Source organism: Aplosporella prunicola (assembly GCF_010093885.1).
Source record: "Aplosporella prunicola CBS 121167 unplaced genomic scaffold K452scaffold_10, whole genome shotgun sequence".
NCBI lineage: Eukaryota > Fungi > Ascomycota > Dothideomycetes > Botryosphaeriales > Aplosporellaceae > Aplosporella > Aplosporella prunicola.
Window position 1 is genome coordinate 737416 of NW_022983538.1, and position 20183 is coordinate 757598.

The following is a 20183-nucleotide window of genomic DNA, read 5'->3' on the forward strand; positions in this document are numbered from 1 at the left end:
AATCTTATCAAGATTAGATAGCCAGCTACGGGGACCGGCGCGCCCCTACCCGGCACGAATTTTTATATCACCCGCGCCGCGAAACCAGTTGCGACAGCAGACACCATGCCGCCGTTTCGTGGAAGAGCAGGTTTTCGAGGACGAGGCCGCGGCCGTGGTCGCGGAAGGGGCGGCGCGCGCTTCGGCCAGCGCGAAGCCTTCACCAAGTCCAGAGTGGAAGAAGATGCGTCAAGCGGCTCGGAGGCCTCTGACGCCGAGAGCGACCAGGTGCAATCGGAGTTGGAAGAGGAAGTCTCGAGTGATGACGAAGACGAACTTCCCTCGGGCCCGACATCGCGCCCCTACTCGGCCCTGCTCCAATCCCTCCAGCAAAACCACGACGAGCAGCCGAAGAAAAAGAAAAGGAAAATTGACCACCAACCTGCACCGGCGCCCGAGCCGGATGATGATGAGCAGGTCGACGAGGCTGAGGACCCCGAGGACGCTGCTGACGAGGAGGAAATTGGCCCCGATGACGATGAAGAGGAGGACATGTCTGATCCGTTCGAGGCGCATTTTGCTCGTCCGGAAGAGAATCAGCTCGCCCAGAAGCTCAAGGCCGTCTCGGAAAATCGCTGGGAAACCCGCAAGTCGCTTATCGAGGGCGTTGGAAGATGTGCTGTCTCGAATGCTGGAGCAGCTGAACCTTTGAAAAAGGCCGTCGCATCGCCGGATCAACTCAAACTCAAGAAGAAACTCGCCTCGACGGCCAAGAGTCTTTTGCCCGAGTTCAATCCTGTGCAAAAGGCGCTGGCTGCACCTCTGTTCGCGTACCAGGACGTTCTGTTCGGCTCCAGGACTGTTAAAAACGCAGAAAGCCTCCGCCAACTCACATGTCTCCATGCGTTGAACCACGTCTTCAAGACGCGAGACAAGGTCATCAAGAACAACTCTCGATTGGCACGGGAACAGGACGAAGGTGCTGAGCTTCGAGACCAAGGCTTCACCAGGCCTAAAGTTTTGATGCTTCTCGAAACGCGACAGTCGTGTTCCAGGACCATCGATACGATCATGAAGCTCTGCGAGCCTGAGCAACAAGAGAACAAAAAGCGTTTCCAGGACTCCTTTGTCCAGGAAGAAGGCCGGTTCGGCGATGACAAGCCGGAAGACTTCCGTGAACTGTTCGATGGCAACGACGACAACGAGTTCAGGATGGGTTTGAAATTCACCAGGAAAACCGTCAAGTACTTTTCGCAGTTCTACAATTCCGACATTATCTTCGCCAGCCCCTTGGGATTGCGCAGAGCCATCGAGAGAGGCGGAGAGTAAGTAAAACAACCTCGTATACTCATAGTACATGCATCTAACAACCTTACAGAAAGAAGAAGACGGACTATGATTTCCTCTCCTCCATCGAGCTCGTGGTAGTGGACCAGGCTGACGCCATGCTAATGCAAAACTGGGAGCACGTCGAATACTGTTTCTCGCACCTGAACCTCCAACCCAAAGACGCGCACGGCTGCGACTTCAGCCGCGTACGTACCTGGTACCTGGATAACCAAGCCGCGCACCTGCGCCAGACAGTCGTGCTGTCGGCATACCTCGCGCCCGAGTTCAACGCCCTCTTCAACAAGCACATGCGCAACGTAGCGGGCAAAGCCAAAATTAGCCCGGAGTACGACGGCGCGATGCTCGACCTCGGCATCAGCGTGAAGCAGACGTTCAGCCGCTTCGACTCCGCCAGCCCGGCCGCAGACCCCGACTCCCGCTTCAAGTACTTCACCAGCGCCGTCTTGCCAGGGCTCAAGCGCCTCCCTAAGCCCGCGGAAGGTGGCCCTGGCGTCCTCGTCTTCATCCCTAGCTACCTCGACTTCGTCCGCGTGCGCAACTACTTCGCCAACAGCAACGACACAGCCAACCTCAGCTTCGGCGCAGTATCCGAGTACACAGAGCAGGCGGAGGTGCGACGCGCGCGCTCGCATTTCCTGACCGGCCGGCATAGCGTCCTGCTCTACACGGGCCGCGCACACCATTTCCGCCGGTACTTGATCCGCGGCGTCAGGCGCGTGGTCCTGTACGGCTTGCCTGAGAACCCAGAATTCTATAAAGAGGTTGTGGGTGAGTTTCTGGGTGCGAGCATTGCGGAGGGGAGGCTGGATCCCAGTGAAGCGGGTGTGAGAGCTATGTTTAGTAAGTGGGATGGGTTGGCGCTGGAGCGGGTTGTTGGGTCGAAGCGGGTGGGTGCTATGGTGAGGGATAAGAGTGGGGATACGTTTGATTTTATTTGAGGGGGATGTATAGAAGGATGGATAGTACATATCTTGCCATCTACTATTGCTTTTTGGCGTGAAATTTGCAAAGTGAACGACCGTCGGCGCTTTCCCTTCTCTCAGCTGCACGCGGTTTCGCGCAGTCGCGCGTGTGTCCGAGCTTTTGGCGCGCAACGACTTTCCTTTCCATCAACGTCACAACCTCTCACAACCTCCTACAACATTTACCCAATCCCACCAACCGACGCCACCGTTCCTTCTCTACTCCCCGAATCTCATCTGCTCCGACAAGCTCGCCATGTCCAGCAAAAAGGATGGCGGCGCCTACGGCGCGGCCTCCAGCGACACCAGCTTCCGCAAAACCTGGGACCGCGCCGAATACGCGCAGCGCGCAGCCGACCACGATGCGAAGACCAAAGAGGAAGGCAAAGCACGATACGAAGCCGCGCTCGCGGGTAAGAAGTACGTGCGGCGAGCATCGACGCCACCGGACGCGCGAGAGACGGAGGCGCGCAAGTCGCGGCTCGACGTGGGCAGCATGGTGGGCAAGACGCAGCTGGTGCCAGCGGGGTCAGCGGTGGGCAAGCGCGGCCGCGGCGCGGGCTTCTACTGCGAGAACTGCGACCTCACGTTCAAGGACAACCTGCAGTACGTCGAGCACTTGAACAGTAAACAGCATCTTGTGAATACGGGCCAGACGGGCGAGGTGAGGCGGGCCACGGTCGAGGAGGTGCGGGATCGTTTGGCGTGGTTGAAGAGGAAGAGGGACGAGGAGAAGAGGGATGAGGTTGTCGATTTGGGACAGAGGCTGGAGGTAGCCAAGGAGAAAGAGGATAGGGAACGTGAGGAGAAGAGGCGCAAGAGGAATGAGAAGAGGAGAAAGACCAAGGATGGCATGGGCGTCCCGCAAGTGGAGGTCGAGAACGATGGCATCATTTGCTGAAAGGGGATTGAACGGTCATACAAATACGGCGTTGCGGTAAGGGATTGCATCGAAATGGCGTTACGGATTCGATCTGGCACCTGAATGGGATATATCAAATGGCTCGACAAACTAGAGGCCATGCTTAGGCGTACCTCTCGTACATCACATCCCTGATCTCCCGCCAAAGGGACAGCAACCGCAAACACGACTCAGTCAGATGGGGTCCGGAATCTGCTTCCTCATCCACATTGAAACTTGTGTGTAAGGGCCGCAGAGCTACAGACAAAAACGACCAATCCATTCCTGCGAACAGAATGGAGCCATTTAGAGGCCTGTACTCTCGTGTCCCTTCACACCCATATGGTAATACTATTCTTCATTGTGGCATTGCTCAAAGATTCCATGTCGCGTGGCAGTGACATCAATGAGGCTAAATCCACCCGGATCACCTACACAGCCACACTACGAAGATCTAATCACATTTTTCAAGAATAACATGCCACGGATATCCACCTACTCTTCAGCCTGTTTCACGAAAGCACTTAAGTCACCTCGCCAAGATGCACATGTTCGACCTCCCACCAGAGGTCTTTGCCGCAATCATGGAGCAAACAGCCCACACGCTCAAACTGCGACGCACCTTGCGTGCGCGTCTCGTCTGCAGTAAGCGCCATACAGACGCACATGAGTCCACCAGCAACACCATTGGAAACTAATACGAATACCGCAGAAACATTCGATGTCGGACTCACTGCTGCCATCTTCATGACCGCGTCTATTGAGCGCTTCTACCGGGCAGGCAACCCCATCACAATACGAGGCGTATGTCTCATCCCTGTTAAGTGGCCTGTGCCCTTGCTGTGTAAACGGACAAGGGAGCGTGAACAGCGCTCGGCAGTTTTTTGTGTTATCCGTGAAGTGGTGCGGAGGATTATGGCTGCACGACAATGTCAACTTCAAGAACGGGAAAGAGAAGAAGAAAAAGAAGAGGGAGAGCAACAATGCCTCGAGTCTATATGCACACACATCTCAGCCTGGGATATCTACTCGAGCGAGCTCATTGCCGAGATCATCAAGCCCGAGAAGCCGTACCCTTCGGAAGCAGACATGGCGCGGGCGTGTGTCTCCGCTGCAGCCTGGCTCGGTAGCATCTCACTCGTCGAACACTTCATCGCGCAAGCGGGCCCCGGCTTCGACATCGACGCCGAAAGCATGCTCCTCGCGTCTCCCCTTTGGGCCGCTACGCAACAAGGCCACGCCAACATGATGCAGCACCTCTTCGCCCTCGGTGCCAAGCCGCTCCGCTGCAGCCACACCCGGCGTATACAAAGGGCATACCTGCCGTCCTCCCGCTATAACCCGCGACCCGCAGCCTCGGCATCAATTCCGCTCGTCGAAGCTTGCTCGGCTGGCCGGCCCTGTAGCACTACCGGCATACGCCAAACCCAGAGCAAATTCAGCTTGGATATCGACGGAGTCGAATGGACGCTCTGGGAGATTGCTGAAGGAGGGCACCTAGCCGCGGCGGAGTTCTTGATGCCGCACCAGGTAAACAATGCGTAGGTGGGCGCCTGCCGCAACGGGAAAGAAAACATGGCGCGGTTCCTGCTCGACCGCGGCGCGAACCCGCACACGACGGATTTCACGCACACGCGCATCCTGAAGCCGGTGGCCGTCGCCGCGCAGCTGGGCCACCTGGCCATCGTCAAGCTCCTGCTAAAGCGCGGCGCGGACCCGAACCACCACTTCAAGAAATACGCGCGGTCGACGGCGCTGCAGCTGGCTGCGAGCCGGGGGCACGTGGGCGTCGTTCACGCCCTGCTGGACGCGGGCGCCGACATGTACTGCGCGGAGAGTCCGCTGCGGATGGCGGCGGAGCGGGGGCAGGTGGATGCGGCGAGGGCGCTGTTGGAGCGGGGGTATGATGTTCAGAGGGGAGGTGGGGGAGTGGCTGACGCCGAGGGGGAGTTGGGCCGCGAAGCCGTTTTCGTGGCTTGTGTTGGCGGACATGTTTCCATGGTGAGGTTGCTGGCGCAGTGGGGGGTGCGATATCAGGGGGAGGTATGCCTGGCATGAGACTATGATTGTGGAGGCGCGGAGGTGTGGGCTTGAGGATGTGGTGGAAGTTTTGCTGAAGCTGGGGGTTGAGAAGCCAGTGGGCTTTAAAGATGTGTTGAAGGATCCGGATAGGCGCTGTGTGCTTGATCTGGAATGAGCTTGGGGGGCGTGGTGTAAACGTAGCAGCAGGTAGATGGAAGACTTCTTTTAAGCGTGTTAACAAATTCCCGTTCGCACGTTGCCGCGAATGAAAAAGTTCCACTTAACAAACCCTGTTAAAGCGCAGCACTAAATACGCAATATATAATATGGGGGATCGAGCACGTCAAGCTCAGTTACCTGAACTCAAGTAATGCGCGCTCTGGTCTAGGGGTTAAACGGTAAACAATACTGTCCCGAACACAAGTGAGTTAGAGTTTGGACTAGGGAGCCCACCTGAGAAGGCGGGTTCGATTCGATTCCTTTTTGCGTCGTTTTGTTTTTTTGTTTTATTTTCTTTGTCATGTTCACACATGCTAACATGACTGGATTGTTTGAGTCCTGTATCCATGCATGTATAGGTAGCTTCAAGGTCATGCCTTTGTAGAATGCCCTCGTGATACGTATATCTCTATACATACTGTTAAGCCCTGGAGGTTTAGCTTTCTTGTAGATATTGAGGGACTACCGAATACAGTAGTATACCTCATCGCCACTACCTAAGGAGTATTTGGTGGATACAGTATACTATACTCGATATGCAGTCAAGGAATGAGCAAAACTATCCAAGGCCAAGTAAACATCGTATCTCGCAGCTACGAAAGGACATAAGGATCACTTATAGGTAGGTAGACAAGCCAAACACAGGCTCAAAAACAGGTCTCCGCACATGAATTACTGCTGCACAGTGCTTCCGCAAAGATTTTATACCGGCCAACACCCCCACAGCGCATTACCTATCGTACACACAGCCAGCAAAGCGCCCACGGACCCGCCGCACGCAGCCCAACGCAACGACCAGCGCCACGCCTGCCAAACCTCTATTCATTCCATCCCTCACGCCTCACTAAGCATAAATTGCACATCACCACTCGTCGCGCCGCCCACGCACGTGCTCATAAACGTGCCAGTCGGGCACGTCAACCTCGCCGCCTTGACGCAGCGCTCCCAGCGGCCCTTGGAGATGTTGATCTGCGCGCCGGCGTCCGCCTCCGTGGCCTGCAGGTCGAAGCGGCTGCGCCCTTCCTCGCCGGTCGTGGCGCTCGGCCGGCCCCCGCACTTTTGGATGCTGCCGGCTATGCCGCCGCAGATGTTGAGGAGGGCGACGTTGGTTTCGTGCGTGTCGAGGGAGCTGAAGGGGGGAGGGGGTGTTAGTTGCGTGGTTTGAGGGAGTTGGGTTTGGGTGTGCGGGGCTTGGGGGAGGTGGGGGGTTGGGGTTGCACGTACGCGCTCGTGTCGAGGCACTTGGTGTCGGTGACTTCGTCGCCGGAGACGACTTGCTCGCCGCGCGGGAGGAGCGGCGTCGCGAGCGCGGCGGAGGCGAAGAACACGATGTGGCTGAGGAGCATGGTTGCGGTTGCGGTTGTGGTTGGATAGGTAAGAAACCAGAAGAGGAAAGGAACAGCAGAGGTTGATCGATCGCCTCGCGGAGTGGTTTGTTAAAATGCAGCAAACGGGCAGAAGACGAAGACGGAACTGCAGAAGAAGGAGAAGAAGAGGAAAGCGGAAAGAAAAAACCCGGAATATAGAACAGTAGGTAGCTGTTCTCGTTGATGCTGATGATGATGGTGAACAACAACCACAGCACACAGCTCACCACCCCTTTATACCTCCGCCCTCCCTCCCACACACCTATCCTCGCCTCAAAAAAAAAAGAGACATCCAACCCTCCTCAAACCACCCCCAAAAGACCACAAAACCCGCACACGCCCAAGCGTCGCAGCCGCACCGCCAAGCTTCCATGCACCACGGCGCCTCGAGCTTGGCCGCAGAGCCCCACGAAGCTTGGCGCCAGGTGCGGCGCCAGGTGCGGCGGACCTCAAACCCTAATGCGCGGGCGAGGGTTTGGTGCTGCTGCTGCTGAGACACGGCGTGTGTCAGTGCGGAGTGTGGTTGGTGGGTGGTTAGCTGGTGCTGCTCGCGAGCGCGCGAAGGATACAATGCGTATGGTATGGTGGGCTGAGACGGCGAGGAGGCTATTGTAGCTGCTTTGCTTGATGCCTGCGCGCGGGCGAGCCGGCGTGGCTGGTCTGGTCTGGTTGTTGGGAGAGGCACGCACCAGCCAGCCAGCCACAGTGCCACAGCCTGCGAGCCGAGCCGACCCGTCCGCTACTTTTTCGGGACCACCCTTCTCCTACACCACACATATACATGCCCATATCATATAACCCAGCAAGTACGCAAGGCAGCCAATCATAGTAGTAGTAGCTAGAAAGAAGCTACTAAAAACCTCGTGTACACTAATCCGCACCACACAGCTTGAAGAGCGAAGAACGGTACTGAGCGGGCGTATGAATGTATAGACTGATAGGTGGATATACTACGTACGTAGCGACGCCCTCCCTCCCAGCCGAGCCGAGCAGGTGCGTATGGGGGTTGTCTTGCTTTGCCCTGACAATTAACAGGGCAGACGAACGAGTTAGGTACCTACGGACGCAAAGGGGATGACGATGACGATAACGGTGTCGGGACGAAAGAAAAGGAAAAGAAAGCGCTTGCTCTTGAGAACGAGAGATAGAGAGATAGAGAGAGAGAACCACCAAAAGCAAGAGACCATACGATTACACACACACACACACATACACTACGCCAGCCAGCCAGCCACCTATCCATCGTCTATTAACCTCCCGACCCGTCCATCCATCCATCTGTCCCTCTGTCCCTCTGTCCAAGCAACCAAGCACGCAAGCAAGCTATGCCATGCCGTACATCCATCACGCATCCCAGTGCATCGCAGCGCATCTCGCATATACATGCATGCATGCAGCCGAAGCCGAGCGCACGCGTCTTCATCTTTCCTTCCTTTCCTAATCCGCCACCCATTCATCCAACCCTTCCACCTACCCCGCCCTACCCCAAGGTATCCAGCCATCATGCGTGCATGCATGCATTCAAACGCACTCGTTCCCTGCCTTCTCACCACTACTACCACCACCACCACATAACTCCATTTTAACCCCCCATCTCACTCTCTCACCCATTCCCTTTCTCATCCCCATCCCCATCCCCACCCCACCCCGCTCAAAACAACCACAACAACAGCGACAAACACCACAAAGAGAAAAGAAGAAGCAGCAGCGAAAAATAAACCTATAGAAAAATGAAAAAGACTGAAAATCACCCATGCACATCCCCACTGCCATCCGCAATCGCCAAGCGCTGCTTCAGCGTCTTCGCCTTCTTGCTAACCCCCTTCCGCTTCCCCTTAGCCGGCGCCTCCGACACGGGCGTCGCCGCCCCGGACGGCTTCGCGCTGCCATCGTCAAAGTGTCCTTCGCCTGTACGGCCATCATGTCAGCCACCACCATCCTTTTCTCTAAAAACACAATAAGAGTGTAGGTAGGGTTAAGAAGACCGCACGCTCGCTCACTCACCTTCATGGTACATGTCATCCATATTGACCTCGCGGGCCTTCTTCGCCGCCGCAGCCCTCTTCCGCTTGCCGCCGGCCTGCGCGCTGGCCGCCGCCTCGGCCGCCGCCATCTCCGCTTCCTTCTCCTCAATCATCTTGGCCTGATCGTCATCCGCCAGCCACATGGCAATGTCCTTGGTGCGGTTCTCGCGGCTGCGCGTGTTGAAGTCGACCTGGGCGCCCGCGCCGCCGCTGATGACGACGCGCTGCACCTCCTCCTTCTGCAGCGCGCGCTTGCGGATCCGCTCCTCGATCGTGCCGCGTGTAATCAGCCGGTACACCGTCACTTGCCGAGTCTGGCCCAGACGATGCGCGCGATCCATGGCCTGCGAGTCGATGGTCGGGTTCCAGTCCGAGTCGTAGAAGATGACCGTGTCGGCGCTGGTCAGGTTGATACCGAGACCACCGGCGCGCGTAGACAGCAGGAAGACGAAAATCTCCGGCCGCGTTTGGAAATCGGCGACCGTGTCGCGACGGTCTTCGAGTTTGGTGGAGCCGTCGAGCCGGCAGTACTTGTAGTTGCGATACGTCAAGTACTCCTCCATCAGGTCGATCATGCGCGTCATCTGGAAGTACAGTAAGACACGGTGGCCTTCCTCCTTTAGCCTCTTGAGCAGACGGTCCAGCATCGCGAGCTTGCCCGAGTCGGTGACGAAGCGCTGCATCGACGGTACCGTAATGTGCGTGTACCGCGACTTCGACATTGCCGGCGGAGGAAGCATGTTGGTGGATGGGAAATCGGCAGGGTCCACCTTTTGGTCCAGCAGGGCCTGCTCGGTGTTCTCGGAAATGTCATATAGAGCAGTCCGCATCCGTCCGTTGAACATATACCTCTCGCGCTCCAAGAGCGTGCCTTGACCAGAGTAGTGCAGCTCGATTGGCGGCGCCGACACGGCAGGCTTGGCAGAAGCCTCGATCGATCCCAGCCCAAGGTTCTCAAAAGCATTCTTCGAGACGTTCAGCAGGTTGGCCATGCATCCCTCGGGCGTGATCTCGGCAAGTGGCCGACGATCGTTCTGCTCGACGATGTTGAACAGCGCATGAGTGGGCTTATACGCCGACGCATCATCCTCATCGTAGCAAATTTTAAATCTTCCGAGGCGGCGCGGTTTCCGGGAGATCTCAACAGCACGCTGGAAGACGTCCCCCCAAGCCGCAGATGCGACCTCACCAGCCGAAGCATCTACAAATCTAAGGAAAGAGAACGCCCCATCGTCGCGTGAGCTCTCAAGGACGTTGTCTGGGCTCCAAACGTTCATCAAGTGAGAGAGGTATTTACCTCTCCAGCCTGCGTGCGCGTTGTCAGGGCCAGCAACGTCAAGACGTCCATCTCCACGACCGATCAACCGCGGCACTTGGTATTCGATGAGGTTGCGGACAGAGTAAGCTACGTCGACACTTTGACCTTCGCGCATAAACGAGGCGGTTTCGGCGAAGTGAGAGAAAGCCACAGGCGAATGCGTTTCTGCCCGCTCAAAGAGATCCGGGTGGTTACAGACCTTCCTGAACTGCATTACAAGGTTCATCAGCGTGGCCGTATCCTGATCATCGCCAACCGCAGCCTTCTCAATGAGATCCATGATGCTGATCTTATTGCGCAGGTTAGTGTAGTATGCGCGCTGGCGGTAGGTGAGGTCGCAGAAGACGTCCTTCTCGATTTTGTCTCCAAGCTCTTTTTGCACATGCTTCTTGATACGTCGAAGCATAAATGGCTTAAGTATCATATGCAAACGCTTGAGCTGGTCTTCGTTGAGTTTCGTGTTGCTTTGAGCGTGGCTTTCGATATCCTTCGAGAACCAGTCGCTGAACTCGTCGTGCGAATCGAACAAACTTGGCATGATGAAATGCAGCAAGGCCCACAACTCCTGCATGTTATTCTGGATGGGAGTACCAGTCAGAAGCAAACGGTTACGGCAGTGGAAGCCCAACAGACTCTTCCATCTCGAACTCTGGGAGGACTTGATAGCTTGAGCCTCATCGAGGATCATGTATTGCCACCGGATCTTCTGGAAGTACTGGGCATCCTGAACGACCAGCTGGTAAGAGGTAACAAGCACGTGGAAAGGCGATTCCTTCCTGTACGTGATGTGTTTCCTGTCCCAGAATTTACGCAGGACTTTGCGATCCTTGGCGTTACCCCAGTAAGGCAGGACCTTGAGATCCGGCACGAATTTGGTGATTTCCTGCTGCCAGTTGTGCAGGGTTGACGCAGGCGCGATGACCAAGAAGGGGCCCCAGATGTTATGGGTCTCAGCCAAGTAGGCCATGACGGAAATGGACTGTACAGTCTTACCGAGACCCATTTCGTCTGCCAAGATACCGTTGATGCCTTGTTCGTACAAATTGACAAGCCAGTTGAGACCCTTGAGCTGGTATTCCTTCAACTGGCAAGACAAAAGCTTCGGTTGCGGCACATCCATACTCTGTAAACTGGTCGGGTTCTGGAAGTTCATCTCTTCGTAATCATCAAACTGGCTCTGTGCAGATTGGCCTTCGTTGAAGGCGCGGGCACGGTCCTGAGCTTCCTTGACGGCGTTTTGCGCGTTGGCCATAGCCGCCTGCTGCAGCACAGTCTCGTCCTCGGCATCGAAATCCAGGTCTTCGAAATTCGTGACTTTCGTGCCAAGTTTGGCATTGCTCTCGGGTAGGTCTATCGCGTGAGCGCCATCCTCGGCGGGCTTGAGCGTTTGTTTCGACACTGCAACATCGTCCGTGGAGCGTTCGACTTCGTCGGTCTTGACCTTCTTGCCAATGAAATGCGAGTAGAGTTCGGTCTGAGAAATCAAGAAATTGAGCTTTCGCTTCTGCCTGTTGGCTTCACGCTCCGCTTCGGCCTTCTTGGCATTCTCCAACTCTTGCTTCTCGGCCAACTTCCTCTGATCGCGCTCATCACGCTCGTTCCTCTTCCAGAACGACAACATCTCACGCATGCTCCTCTTTGCACGGGCCTGTACATCCTTCATGCTCTTGTTGGTCCTAAGCTGCCAACGGCGAGCTTCCTTCGAAGCCAACTGAGCAGTCTTTCGGAGGTTGGATTGCTTCGTCGCGAGAGAGTTGTCCTTGATACGGCAGACCTTCGGAATATCCTTCCTGGCCAGGTCTTTCCAAATAGCGTCGTACAGCTTGTTGTATTCTTTCGACTCATAGGCTCCCACTGGCATCATCTGGGCCGGAGGACTGGATTCTTCAGTAAAGCTACGCTCCCTCTTGAGCGCCTCGAGTCGGGCTTCTTCACGCGGAGCAATGAGCGGAAGTTCGTCTCCACGGTCCAGAGCAAGTTGGGCTGCGGCCGCGGCATCCTTCTCGGCCTGCTTCTGCTCCTTGCTCTTGCGCGGCCTGGCTCCTTGCCTGCCTCTCCTCTTTGGCGCATCGCGGGCTGCATCCTCCGTCATTTGGAACGTGCTCATCGTGCCGCCTTCGAAATTAGGCGCATGTGGGGTGACCTCCCGAATATCCGCACTGGGTGTGCCTCCCTGTAGGAGTCGGTTGGTGTTCTTGGCCTTGAGTTCTGCCTTCTCCGCCTCGTGGATGAGCCTCCTTCGTTCTTCCTCGTCGGCCGTGATCTCCGCCTTAGCCAACGCCTCGTCGCGTTTTTGAAACTCGACCTGCAGAGTCTTTTCACGCCGACGCTTGCGCTGCATGTCCTTCTTGCGTTCCTTTTCTTCCGCGATTTCCTGAGCCTGTACCTCCTGCCATGCCTCATTTTCGTGTTGAGCATTGTAGTGGGCCTTGGCTGTCGCGGCGTGGGACGCAAAGATGTCACAGTATCTCTTAGTCTGAACGTCTCGGCGGCGCTGCAAAAGAAAAAAAAAAAAAGAAAAAATTAGCCAAAACCATTGTCAGTTCTTTGTGGTATCCTCACCTTGCGCTTGTGCTCCTCGGCCTCGTCGACCTCCCTTGCACGCTTCAGGGTGTTCAGACGATATTCCTCGTGATCCTGCTCATATCCGGGGGCCTCCAAGTCACTGCTGTCGAGGTGTTCAAGCTTCATGTATTCAGCGTCAACGGCCTTCGGATCCGCCTCCTCAGTCGGCATAGACCGTGCGAAAATCTGTTGGCCCCCATTGACCACAGACCGCTCGGGACCAAGGCTAAGTGGAGGGACAGTGCCATTGAGCGGCGCATGGAAAGGCGTGGGGTGTTCAGACTTGATCGGAACGGGAGTGTATTGCTTCAGTGGCGGAGGTGCTGGGGCGTGGTAGGATGGCGTAGAAGCTGGTGCGGGCTCGGAGCCGGACATGATGCTAGATAGCGACATTGGATCTGCTCGAGCTGGCGTCGACATCTATCGGCGCGGGTCAGCGCTGATGCGAAGTTGTAAATGAGGGACTGTATATAACTACCTCGATTGATGGCCTCCGCGCTTGCGCAATCGGCGGTGGTCCGTTCATGATGCTCCGGTTGTGGTCGTGGTATAGCTTCGGCGATGAAGGCGAGTGTGGCAGGTGCTCGAGATGACCCGGCGTATGCGAGTGTGAAGGTGCTTGGGTGAGAGGTGGGGGGAAGTTGGTCGCTACGGGTGAGCGATATGAGGCGCTGCTTTGTCGCGCATCGCCGTAGTTGTAAGGTTCCCGAGACTGTGAATAAAGCTGTTAGCGAGGCATTCATGTCGACCTTGGCGCATCACGCATTTCGCAAGACCGTACCTGAGCTGGATAGTGGGCTTCGTGACGACCGTTGGCCCGGCCTGCCGACGGATAGCCAGCGTCTGACGTAGGGTCGTAGTATTTGGAGGCAGACGGAGGAGGGTCGCGCTGGTAGAGGGTGGAAGCAATGGGCGGCAGGTTGCCTACGGGAGGCGACGTGTTGGAAGATCGCGCGCGGTCGGCCTCATCGCCGTCGAGTCGCTGCATCTGTGCGGGCAGCATGGCATCAAAGTTGGATGGAGCTCTGGGGCTATATACGGGCCATGGAGGGAGGGACTTGGACGCCGAGGCAGTCGTCGCGGAGTCGCCGGGGCGTGATGGTGAGGCGATGCGGGCTTTGGGTGCGGGCGGTGCGGGCTGATGGGACAACGATGATGGAGGGAGGCGACGAGGTACAAAGACGGGTGATGGCGTGTGTTGATGGGCGGAGGTGGCACTTGGTCGCGGGGGGTGGGCGTGGAGGAAGGGAAGGGATGGGCTGGCGGTGGATGCGCAGCGTCAGTATCGCTTCTAGCCCGCCGCAGCTCATCTCGCGCGCCTGTGGCTGCCGGGCATGCTCTGCTCTTGGTGTTCGGGGAGGCTTGAGGTGCAGCCAGACCCAGCAGCGGAGGCGTGCACCGCAAGCCTGGCGAGACTCGGGCAACGGGAAGAGAGTGATGCGCAAATGGGGGCGTCTTGCATTGCTATTATTATCGAGCGTTGGCCGCCGAGAGTGTTCTGACTGCTTCAGCGGGCAAGGCGGCTGCTTGCTGCGCTGCTCCCGCCGGTGATCGTCTCGCATTGGCGATGCGCGCGTTGGCCTCGACCCTCCTTCCCCCGGGGCCGCGGTTTACCCGGCCTCTTTTTGGACGCCTCCTATCAAACACACAGTCTATCTTCCTATACCACCACCTGCTCCGCTCTCCGCTGCTCCGCCGTCATGCTCATCTTGCGCTCAACGTGCTCGCCAAACTCTGCCATCACGTCGCCCCTCACCCGCGCCCGCCGCACCTCCCGCAGCACCAGCAGCGGCTCCAACACGACCTGCGTGTCTCGCGGCCTCTTGCTACTGTCCACAAACCGTACCTCGACCCGATTCAACTCACCAGCACACCGCAGCACCGTCATCAGCTGCCGCACCTTCTCGCGCAGCCCGTCGGTGAGGCCGCGCCCGCCACAGTTGAACTTGATCATTCCCGTGTAGCTGTCGACATGGTCGATCTTGATGTAGTAGTTCTTGATGCGCTGAATGTTGCGCTGGCTGAAGTGGTCGAGGAAGGAGAAGGCGCGGTTGGGCGCCAGATTGCAGTTGGCTGGCAGCAACCAGCGGAAGCGGAAGCTGATGCGGTCATAACTGACCTCGATGACGAACGTGTTTTGCCCGTAAATTATCGCCGCCCCTTCTTCGTGCAGTTGGCGGCAGGTTGCGAGGACGGCATTGTGGCCCCGAAGCCAGACCAGCCCGTTGGCGTCGTGCTTCGAAGGGATGCGCGTCGTCGTGGGCAGAACGTATTCCAGTATCTGGCCCCGGATCTCAGAGGGCAGGCGCAGGAGGGGAGACTCCATGTCCATTGATGTAGACGTGTCAAAGTACACGCATCGTACGATTGCCGATGGCTAGGTTGGGCGGTGACATTCCAGTGTGGGGAAACTCCCACGATGTCATTGAATTCCCCCCGCCATCATCCTCATCACCGACCTACCTAGTTATCCACCACCATGATACGCGCCCAGAGTGCCGCCCTCGGGCCGCATGTCTTTTGCTGTCCCTGGTTGCATGTCTCATCTTTCCATAGCCCCAACGCCGGGGTCGCCTGTTTCTAAACCCTCCCTCGTCGCCCTGCATTGAGATCCAGTTGCCGTCGCCGCCACGGGAAGCTGCATCTCACCCAAGAAAGAGAGAGAGAGACTAAATAGGCCAGACACGCAATTCCGCCACCATGTTGCTCGAGTTCATGCCCACGGAGCTCGTCACCAAAATCTACCTACACTGCTCCTCCGTAACTGACGTCCTCGCCCTCTCCTCCACCTGCCATCGCTTCCGCCACATCTACACGTCCTCGCGCAGGCTCGCCATCCTCGAGCATGCCGCCGAAGCCCAATACGGGCCGCTGGAAGACGCGACGCAGCTGCTGACGCACAACGCCAGCCAGCCCGCCCATCTCGTCCGCTCCGTCCCCTTCTCCATAGCTCTCCTCAAGCAGATACTCGAGGTCGGCCGCGTCGCAGAGAAGTGGTGCGACATGTACCCCTTCAAGAAGTGGAAGTACAATTTCGAAGACCGACGCCTCATAACGGACGAAGAGCGGTACCGGCTGCGCCGCGCCCTCTACCGGCTATGGCTCTACAACACGGCCTTCCACAACGCGACGCACCCACGGCACACGCGCATGAGCCGGCCGGTGATAACGGAGCGGGCGGCGCTGCTGCACAACTGGACCACGGTGGAGCTAGCCGAGATGGCCGACGTGCACGCCGTGCTGCGCGAGGTAGTGCACAGCAAGATCTGCCCGAGCAACGGCACCATTGCGCACAACTTCAAGAAGCGCTTCCCGGACAAGGACGCGCAGCAGCTCGTCTTCAACTTCAACATCCACCTCAACTACCCCCTGCCCGCGGCACCGGCGCACTTCACCTCGCCCTTCCACTCCAGCCCCAACGCCCTCAATTCCCACTACCACCAGCACATGAGCCCCGGCCTTGCCGACACGACCAACTACAGCAACCGCCTGTACTGGTCCAAGTACACGGCGACGGCGTTCCACGAGCCGGGCTGCGAGGGCTGGGGCGACGACGTCCCGCACTACTATGTCGTCGAGGACATGATGAAGCTGGACCCCGCGCAGATTCTGTTCCTGAAAGAGAACGCGCCGCTGAAAGGACAGGTCCAGTCGTACACGCGCGGCCTGGGCGACTGGTTCGAGAATAACGGCGAGACGTGGAGCCAGACGCTCGGGTGGGTCTTGGGCGAGCGAGGAGAGGATGTCGAGGAGGTGCTGGGCGGGATTGCAGAGGGCACGTTGGGCGTCGCCGTGCCTGATGATTGATGGTCAGCGTTTGTTTCGTCCACCTTGTACTGTTCCTGTGCATGTATGTGGTTACTCGCTCTTTTGTGCAGCCTCTTGTGCGTAGCTATTCGTCCAGTCAAAGCACATATCAGTGCACATATCAGTAAATGCAGCACCTCATTGTTCTTCGTCTTTTGCTATACCCGCCTACTGTACACTGTGTATCTCATCCTCCTCCAACCCCATCAACGCAACCCCCACAACCCACCTAACCTCCCTCTCAACCCTCGCTCTACAAACCCTCCTCCCCATCCCCATCCCCGTCCCCACCTCCTCCAAATCCCCCACAACCGCATCCACCACCCGCAGCACCATCGGCCCTCCATCCTCTCTCCAAGCACACTCACACCTCCCTCCCTCATCACCCCCTTCCCCCTCCTCCAAAACAACGCCCCACCCCACCCCAACATCCCCACCTACACCTAAACCTAACCCCCCACCCTCAGCACCAACGCCATCCCCCCGCACCACCCACCCCAGCCCATGGCACGCCCGACACGGCGTCCACGCGAGCGGGCCGTGCGCGTCGTAGTACCCGCGGTGCCGGTAGTGGCTGTTACGGTGCGGACGAGGTGGGCGCGCTGGGATGCGGCCGCTGCTGGCGCGGCAGGCGGCGCAGGGGCGTGTTGGGGTGGGGGTGGGGGCGCCGAGGGTGGTGGTTGTGAGGGTACCGACGGTGGTGAGGGTGCTTGCGCTTGCGCCTTGGGCGAAAGTAGAGGTGGTGGTGTTTGCGGAGGTGCTGGAGCTGGTACTGGAGGAGGAAACAAAAGGGCCAACGGGCCGCGAGAGCGTGAGCACGGCGTGCGTGCACGGGCGGAGGGAGAGGAGGCGCGTGGGCGGGGGTGGGGGCAGGAGGAGCAGCGTCGAGCGTGTGGAGGCGTAGAGAGGGGTGGTGGGTTGGGTGGTTGGTGGCGGGGGTGCGAGGGGCGTGGGTGGTGCTAGCGCTGCTGCTGCTGCTTGCTGGGTGGTGGGGTGTGCTGGTGGTGGGTACGCGGTGCTTGTGGTTGTGCTCGTGGTGTTGAGGGTGCGGTTTAGGGCCAGGGCGGAGGCGAGCCAGGTGGGGAGGGCTGCTGGTGAGGGGGTGTTTTGGGGGTGGGGGTCTTCTGGTCGTGGTGGTGGTGGTGTTGCCATTTTGTTGGAGGTTGTAGAGAGGTTTGGAGCCCTGGTTTTAGTGCGCTGGTTGGGTATCAGACCTTAGGGGTTTGTGGTTTCGAGCTAGAGAGCGAAGATGTATCTCTTAGGGGTCGAGGGAGATTGCTTCTACTAAACCAGAGTGGAGACAAAGGTTGACATGCATATGATGTTTGTTCGTTGCCCTCGATAAATTCATTCGCGAGACTAAGCCACTGGCCTTCATGACAAAGAACAAGCATCTGGAAATGGAGATGCAGAAAACATGAGAAACAAAGAACGTACACGGCTGACTCACTGGCCTTCAATCACTGAAGCGTTCTTTGACAACCCTCATCATCTGAACCACCCGTCTGGCGACCAGTGTGCTACTTTCAAGCTCCTAAGCTCCTCCTGTCGTCATGTTCTCCAGCGCCTCTCGCTCATACCTCGAGACCGAAGATGATCTGGTACGTGTGATGCCGCGCACAGCAGTCGCAACCGCAGCTAACGGGCGCTGCAGTCTTTTGGCTCTCCCGTGTTGGCCATCACCAGAATGATCAAGGCCTTTGTCGCCGCGCTGCGGAACAAGCTTCTCGCGCTGGCATCGACATGATATGGATTCGCGAACGGGCATGTGGATGCTAGTCGAAGGACCACAAATCCTGAATGTCATTCGCCGGCCTTCGTTGATGGACCAAAAAAAGAACCCGGAATTCTAACGCAGATCTCCTCGCATTCGCCAGGCGGACGGATCTTTAGATGACTGTATACGTTAGCTGTCTAGATGGCACTGCCTGCAGTAGCAAGAGAGACCGACCCCGGTAGCCCAGCGATATTCGAGGTCCATGCGTTCTATGCGCTTACGGGCGGGGACAGGCGTAGATTTACGGCGGCGTTGCGCTCTCCGATACTTGTATTTAAGGTGCGCAATCATTTTGGGGATCGGCTTGCGGTCCTTTTGCTGTTGCGATTGCGGCGTCTTTTGTGAAGCGGGCTGGTGAGAGGATGAGGATGAGCCTTCGTTTGAGACTTCGTGAACCTCGAGCCTTGAGTCTTGCTTTGTGAACTGCTCGTCGGGCTCGTTTTCGAGAGTCGTCCCTGTGAGGAAAGAAGACGCTGAATTTGCTCTTTTGAGTGACATTGTGGCTGTGATTTATCCAATATTGAAGATATGCGTGTGATCGAGAATGTTGCTCCGATGGCAAATAGTTATGAAAAGAAGCTCTCGTCAGCACGAGAGGGTCAGGTATCAATATATAAACTTCGTTGTTAGTCGTTAGCTTCCTAGGCAGTGCAGCAGCTGCTAAGCCACTGGAAGTCGGGCCGCGTCCCACGCTAACAAGACCTCATTGAGAAGGCTTCGAGATGGACGCGCCGCAACTCTTTGCCAATAGACGTATCCACAATGGCAAGGAAGAACTAGGGCAGAGGTGTCGTGGGCCCCGATAGGCCAGCGTTGGCGAGTTGTGAAGAAGATTGTTGTTGGTGGGATGGAAGTAAGGGGAGCCAAGGTATGACGTCGAGTGTTTGGGGACTGGTTGTTCATGACCCGGCGATGGATTCGGAAGCCTTGTCGTTAGGACACCCTGGTCGCGTGCTGCATTGTGCCTGGTGTTGGCAACACAGCAGCGGAGACCCTGATTTGTCCCACGCCAGATGCCTAGGAGATGAACCGAGTCGCGTGATTGTATCACGGTACTACAACGTTTTCGTATTTCAGAAGCTCGTGAGAACTCAAGACGAGAGCTGGCCATGCTCTTCGCTTGGCTGAGACAGTTTATGCCCGGCCTATCTTTAACGTGTCTACACAGTGTTTCAGCTGAACCACCCAATGAACAGATAGTCGACCTCGTTGCTAAATTAGTCTTGCCTCTATGTCTTGTTTCTTCTTTCGTGTAACTCTATGTTCTTCTCTTCTATTGTTCTATCATTCCACAGCTCTTGTTACAATTCTCCAGTCAAGAATTGAGCCCTGCCAAGTCCAAAGCTCCAGTCCTCCCTTGTGTTTGCTGCAACACTAACAATAAGGTCCGAGCCAGGAACACCGCATTCTTTTTCAAGACGCTCTGCCAGCTGCGCGTACACGGCTTGCTTCTTGGCTGCATCACGGCCCTGCTGGAAGATCTGGATGAAGACGAGCTTGTCTGTGCGTTGCAGGCCCAGGTTCGTGTCTTCACATATTATCTCATACGGCTCATGTTGAGTGATGATCTACTAAGAAGTCAACCTTGATCAAAGATGACCGTTTGACAAATGCCATACCTGGTAACGGTCCCGCGCGGGTGCCGAGAACTTGTCTAGCATGATTTCCTGGACGATGTCTGCGAGCTTCTTGATCTCTTCGGGCGTGCGCACGCCTTTGATCATATCAATCTTGACGAGAGGCATGACTGTTGTACTTGTCTTCCGTTGGTGGTGATTTAGTGAATTGAAAGTAAGCAAAGAGATGTCTGGATGTTAGGAAAAGACAGTGATGTCTATCTTATATGTGAGTCGAGAGCCGCGAGTCCGGAAGTCCGTATCAACCGCATCACC

At 56.9% G+C, this 20183-nt stretch overlaps 13 protein-coding genes across 13 annotated transcripts; 7 read left to right on the forward strand and 6 right to left on the reverse strand.

Annotated features, from left to right (window-relative positions):
- Nucleotides 1-84: 84 nt before the first annotated feature.
- Nucleotides 85-2305, forward strand: K452DRAFT_350666 (uncharacterized protein). Its single transcript, XM_033545670.1, has 2 exons — nucleotides 85-1304; nucleotides 1358-2305. Exons 1-2 carry the CDS (start codon nucleotides 106-108, stop codon nucleotides 2265-2267), a joined length of 2109 nt encoding a protein of 702 aa, XP_033398708.1. The 5' UTR covers nucleotides 85-105; the 3' UTR covers nucleotides 2268-2305.
- A 220-nt stretch (nucleotides 2306-2525) lies between these two features.
- On the forward strand, nucleotides 2526-3255 carry K452DRAFT_286630 (uncharacterized protein). The gene has a single exon (XM_033540333.1). The coding sequence runs from the start codon at nucleotides 2548-2550 to the stop codon at nucleotides 3190-3192; it is 645 nt and encodes a 214-aa protein (XP_033398709.1). The 5' UTR covers nucleotides 2526-2547; the 3' UTR covers nucleotides 3193-3255.
- A 479-nt stretch (nucleotides 3256-3734) lies between these two features.
- K452DRAFT_297510 (uncharacterized protein) lies at nucleotides 3735-4737 on the forward strand (the record flags this gene model as incomplete). The annotated part of the gene is made up of 2 exons (XM_033542032.1): nucleotides 3735-3837; nucleotides 3905-4737. 2 exons carry the CDS (start codon nucleotides 3735-3737, stop codon nucleotides 4735-4737), a joined length of 936 nt encoding a protein of 311 aa, XP_033398710.1.
- Nucleotides 4738-4767: 30 nt separating this feature from the next.
- Nucleotides 4768-5250, forward strand: K452DRAFT_297511 (uncharacterized protein; the record flags this gene model as incomplete). Its single annotated transcript, XM_033542033.1, has 1 exon — nucleotides 4768-5250. One exon carries the CDS (start codon nucleotides 4768-4770, stop codon nucleotides 5248-5250), a length of 483 nt encoding a protein of 160 aa, XP_033398711.1.
- A 1017-nt stretch (nucleotides 5251-6267) lies between these two features.
- On the reverse strand, nucleotides 6268-6779 carry K452DRAFT_297512 (uncharacterized protein; the record flags this gene model as incomplete). The annotated part of the gene is made up of 2 exons (XM_033542034.1): nucleotides 6268-6562; nucleotides 6658-6779. 2 exons carry the CDS (start codon nucleotides 6777-6779, stop codon nucleotides 6268-6270), a joined length of 417 nt encoding a protein of 138 aa, XP_033398712.1.
- A 116-nt stretch (nucleotides 6780-6895) lies between these two features.
- Nucleotides 6896-7475, forward strand: K452DRAFT_14087 (uncharacterized protein). Its single transcript, XM_033535404.1, has one exon. The coding sequence runs from the start codon at nucleotides 6984-6986 to the stop codon at nucleotides 7413-7415; it is 432 nt and encodes a 143-aa protein (XP_033398713.1). The 5' UTR covers nucleotides 6896-6983; the 3' UTR covers nucleotides 7416-7475.
- A 283-nt stretch (nucleotides 7476-7758) lies between these two features.
- On the forward strand, nucleotides 7759-8464 carry K452DRAFT_14136 (uncharacterized protein). The gene is made up of 2 exons (XM_033535411.1): nucleotides 7759-8251; nucleotides 8366-8464. The coding sequence occupies exons 1-2, from the start codon at nucleotides 7875-7877 to the stop codon at nucleotides 8373-8375; spliced, it is 387 nt and encodes a 128-aa protein (XP_033398714.1). The 5' UTR covers nucleotides 7759-7874; the 3' UTR covers nucleotides 8376-8464.
- Nucleotides 8465-8547: 83 nt separating this feature from the next.
- On the reverse strand, nucleotides 8548-13710 carry K452DRAFT_297513 (uncharacterized protein; the record flags this gene model as incomplete). The annotated part of the gene is made up of 5 exons (XM_033542035.1): nucleotides 8548-8708; nucleotides 8805-12636; nucleotides 12705-13127; nucleotides 13186-13419; nucleotides 13489-13710. The coding sequence occupies 5 exons, from the start codon at nucleotides 13708-13710 to the stop codon at nucleotides 8548-8550; spliced, it is 4872 nt and encodes a 1623-aa protein (XP_033398715.1).
- A 286-nt stretch (nucleotides 13711-13996) lies between these two features.
- K452DRAFT_286634 (uncharacterized protein) lies at nucleotides 13997-15043 on the reverse strand. Its single transcript, XM_033540334.1, has one exon. It carries the CDS (start codon nucleotides 15037-15039, stop codon nucleotides 14368-14370), a length of 672 nt encoding a protein of 223 aa, XP_033398716.1. The 5' UTR covers nucleotides 15040-15043; the 3' UTR covers nucleotides 13997-14367.
- Nucleotides 15044-15161: 118 nt separating this feature from the next.
- Nucleotides 15162-16654, forward strand: K452DRAFT_286635 (uncharacterized protein). The gene has a single exon (XM_033540335.1). It carries the CDS (start codon nucleotides 15408-15410, stop codon nucleotides 16512-16514), a length of 1107 nt encoding a protein of 368 aa, XP_033398717.1. The 5' UTR covers nucleotides 15162-15407; the 3' UTR covers nucleotides 16515-16654.
- A 28-nt stretch (nucleotides 16655-16682) lies between these two features.
- K452DRAFT_307888 (uncharacterized protein) lies at nucleotides 16683-17666 on the reverse strand (the record flags this gene model as incomplete). The annotated part of the gene is made up of 1 exon (XM_033543109.1): nucleotides 16683-17666. The coding sequence occupies one exon, from the start codon at nucleotides 17664-17666 to the stop codon at nucleotides 16683-16685; it is 984 nt and encodes a 327-aa protein (XP_033398718.1).
- A 469-nt stretch (nucleotides 17667-18135) lies between these two features.
- K452DRAFT_14184 (uncharacterized protein) lies at nucleotides 18136-18891 on the reverse strand. Its single transcript, XM_033535416.1, has 2 exons — nucleotides 18466-18891; nucleotides 18136-18411 (listed from the first exon to the last, which is right to left on the reverse strand). Exons 1-2 carry the CDS (start codon nucleotides 18787-18789, stop codon nucleotides 18364-18366), a joined length of 372 nt encoding a protein of 123 aa, XP_033398719.1. The 5' UTR covers nucleotides 18790-18891; the 3' UTR covers nucleotides 18136-18363.
- A 325-nt stretch (nucleotides 18892-19216) lies between these two features.
- K452DRAFT_248712 (uncharacterized protein) lies at nucleotides 19217-20100 on the reverse strand. Its single transcript, XM_033538107.1, has 2 exons — nucleotides 19911-20100; nucleotides 19217-19859 (listed from the first exon to the last, which is right to left on the reverse strand). Exons 1-2 carry the CDS (start codon nucleotides 20034-20036, stop codon nucleotides 19593-19595), a joined length of 393 nt encoding a protein of 130 aa, XP_033398720.1. The 5' UTR covers nucleotides 20037-20100; the 3' UTR covers nucleotides 19217-19592.
- Nucleotides 20101-20183: the final 83 nt, after the last annotated feature.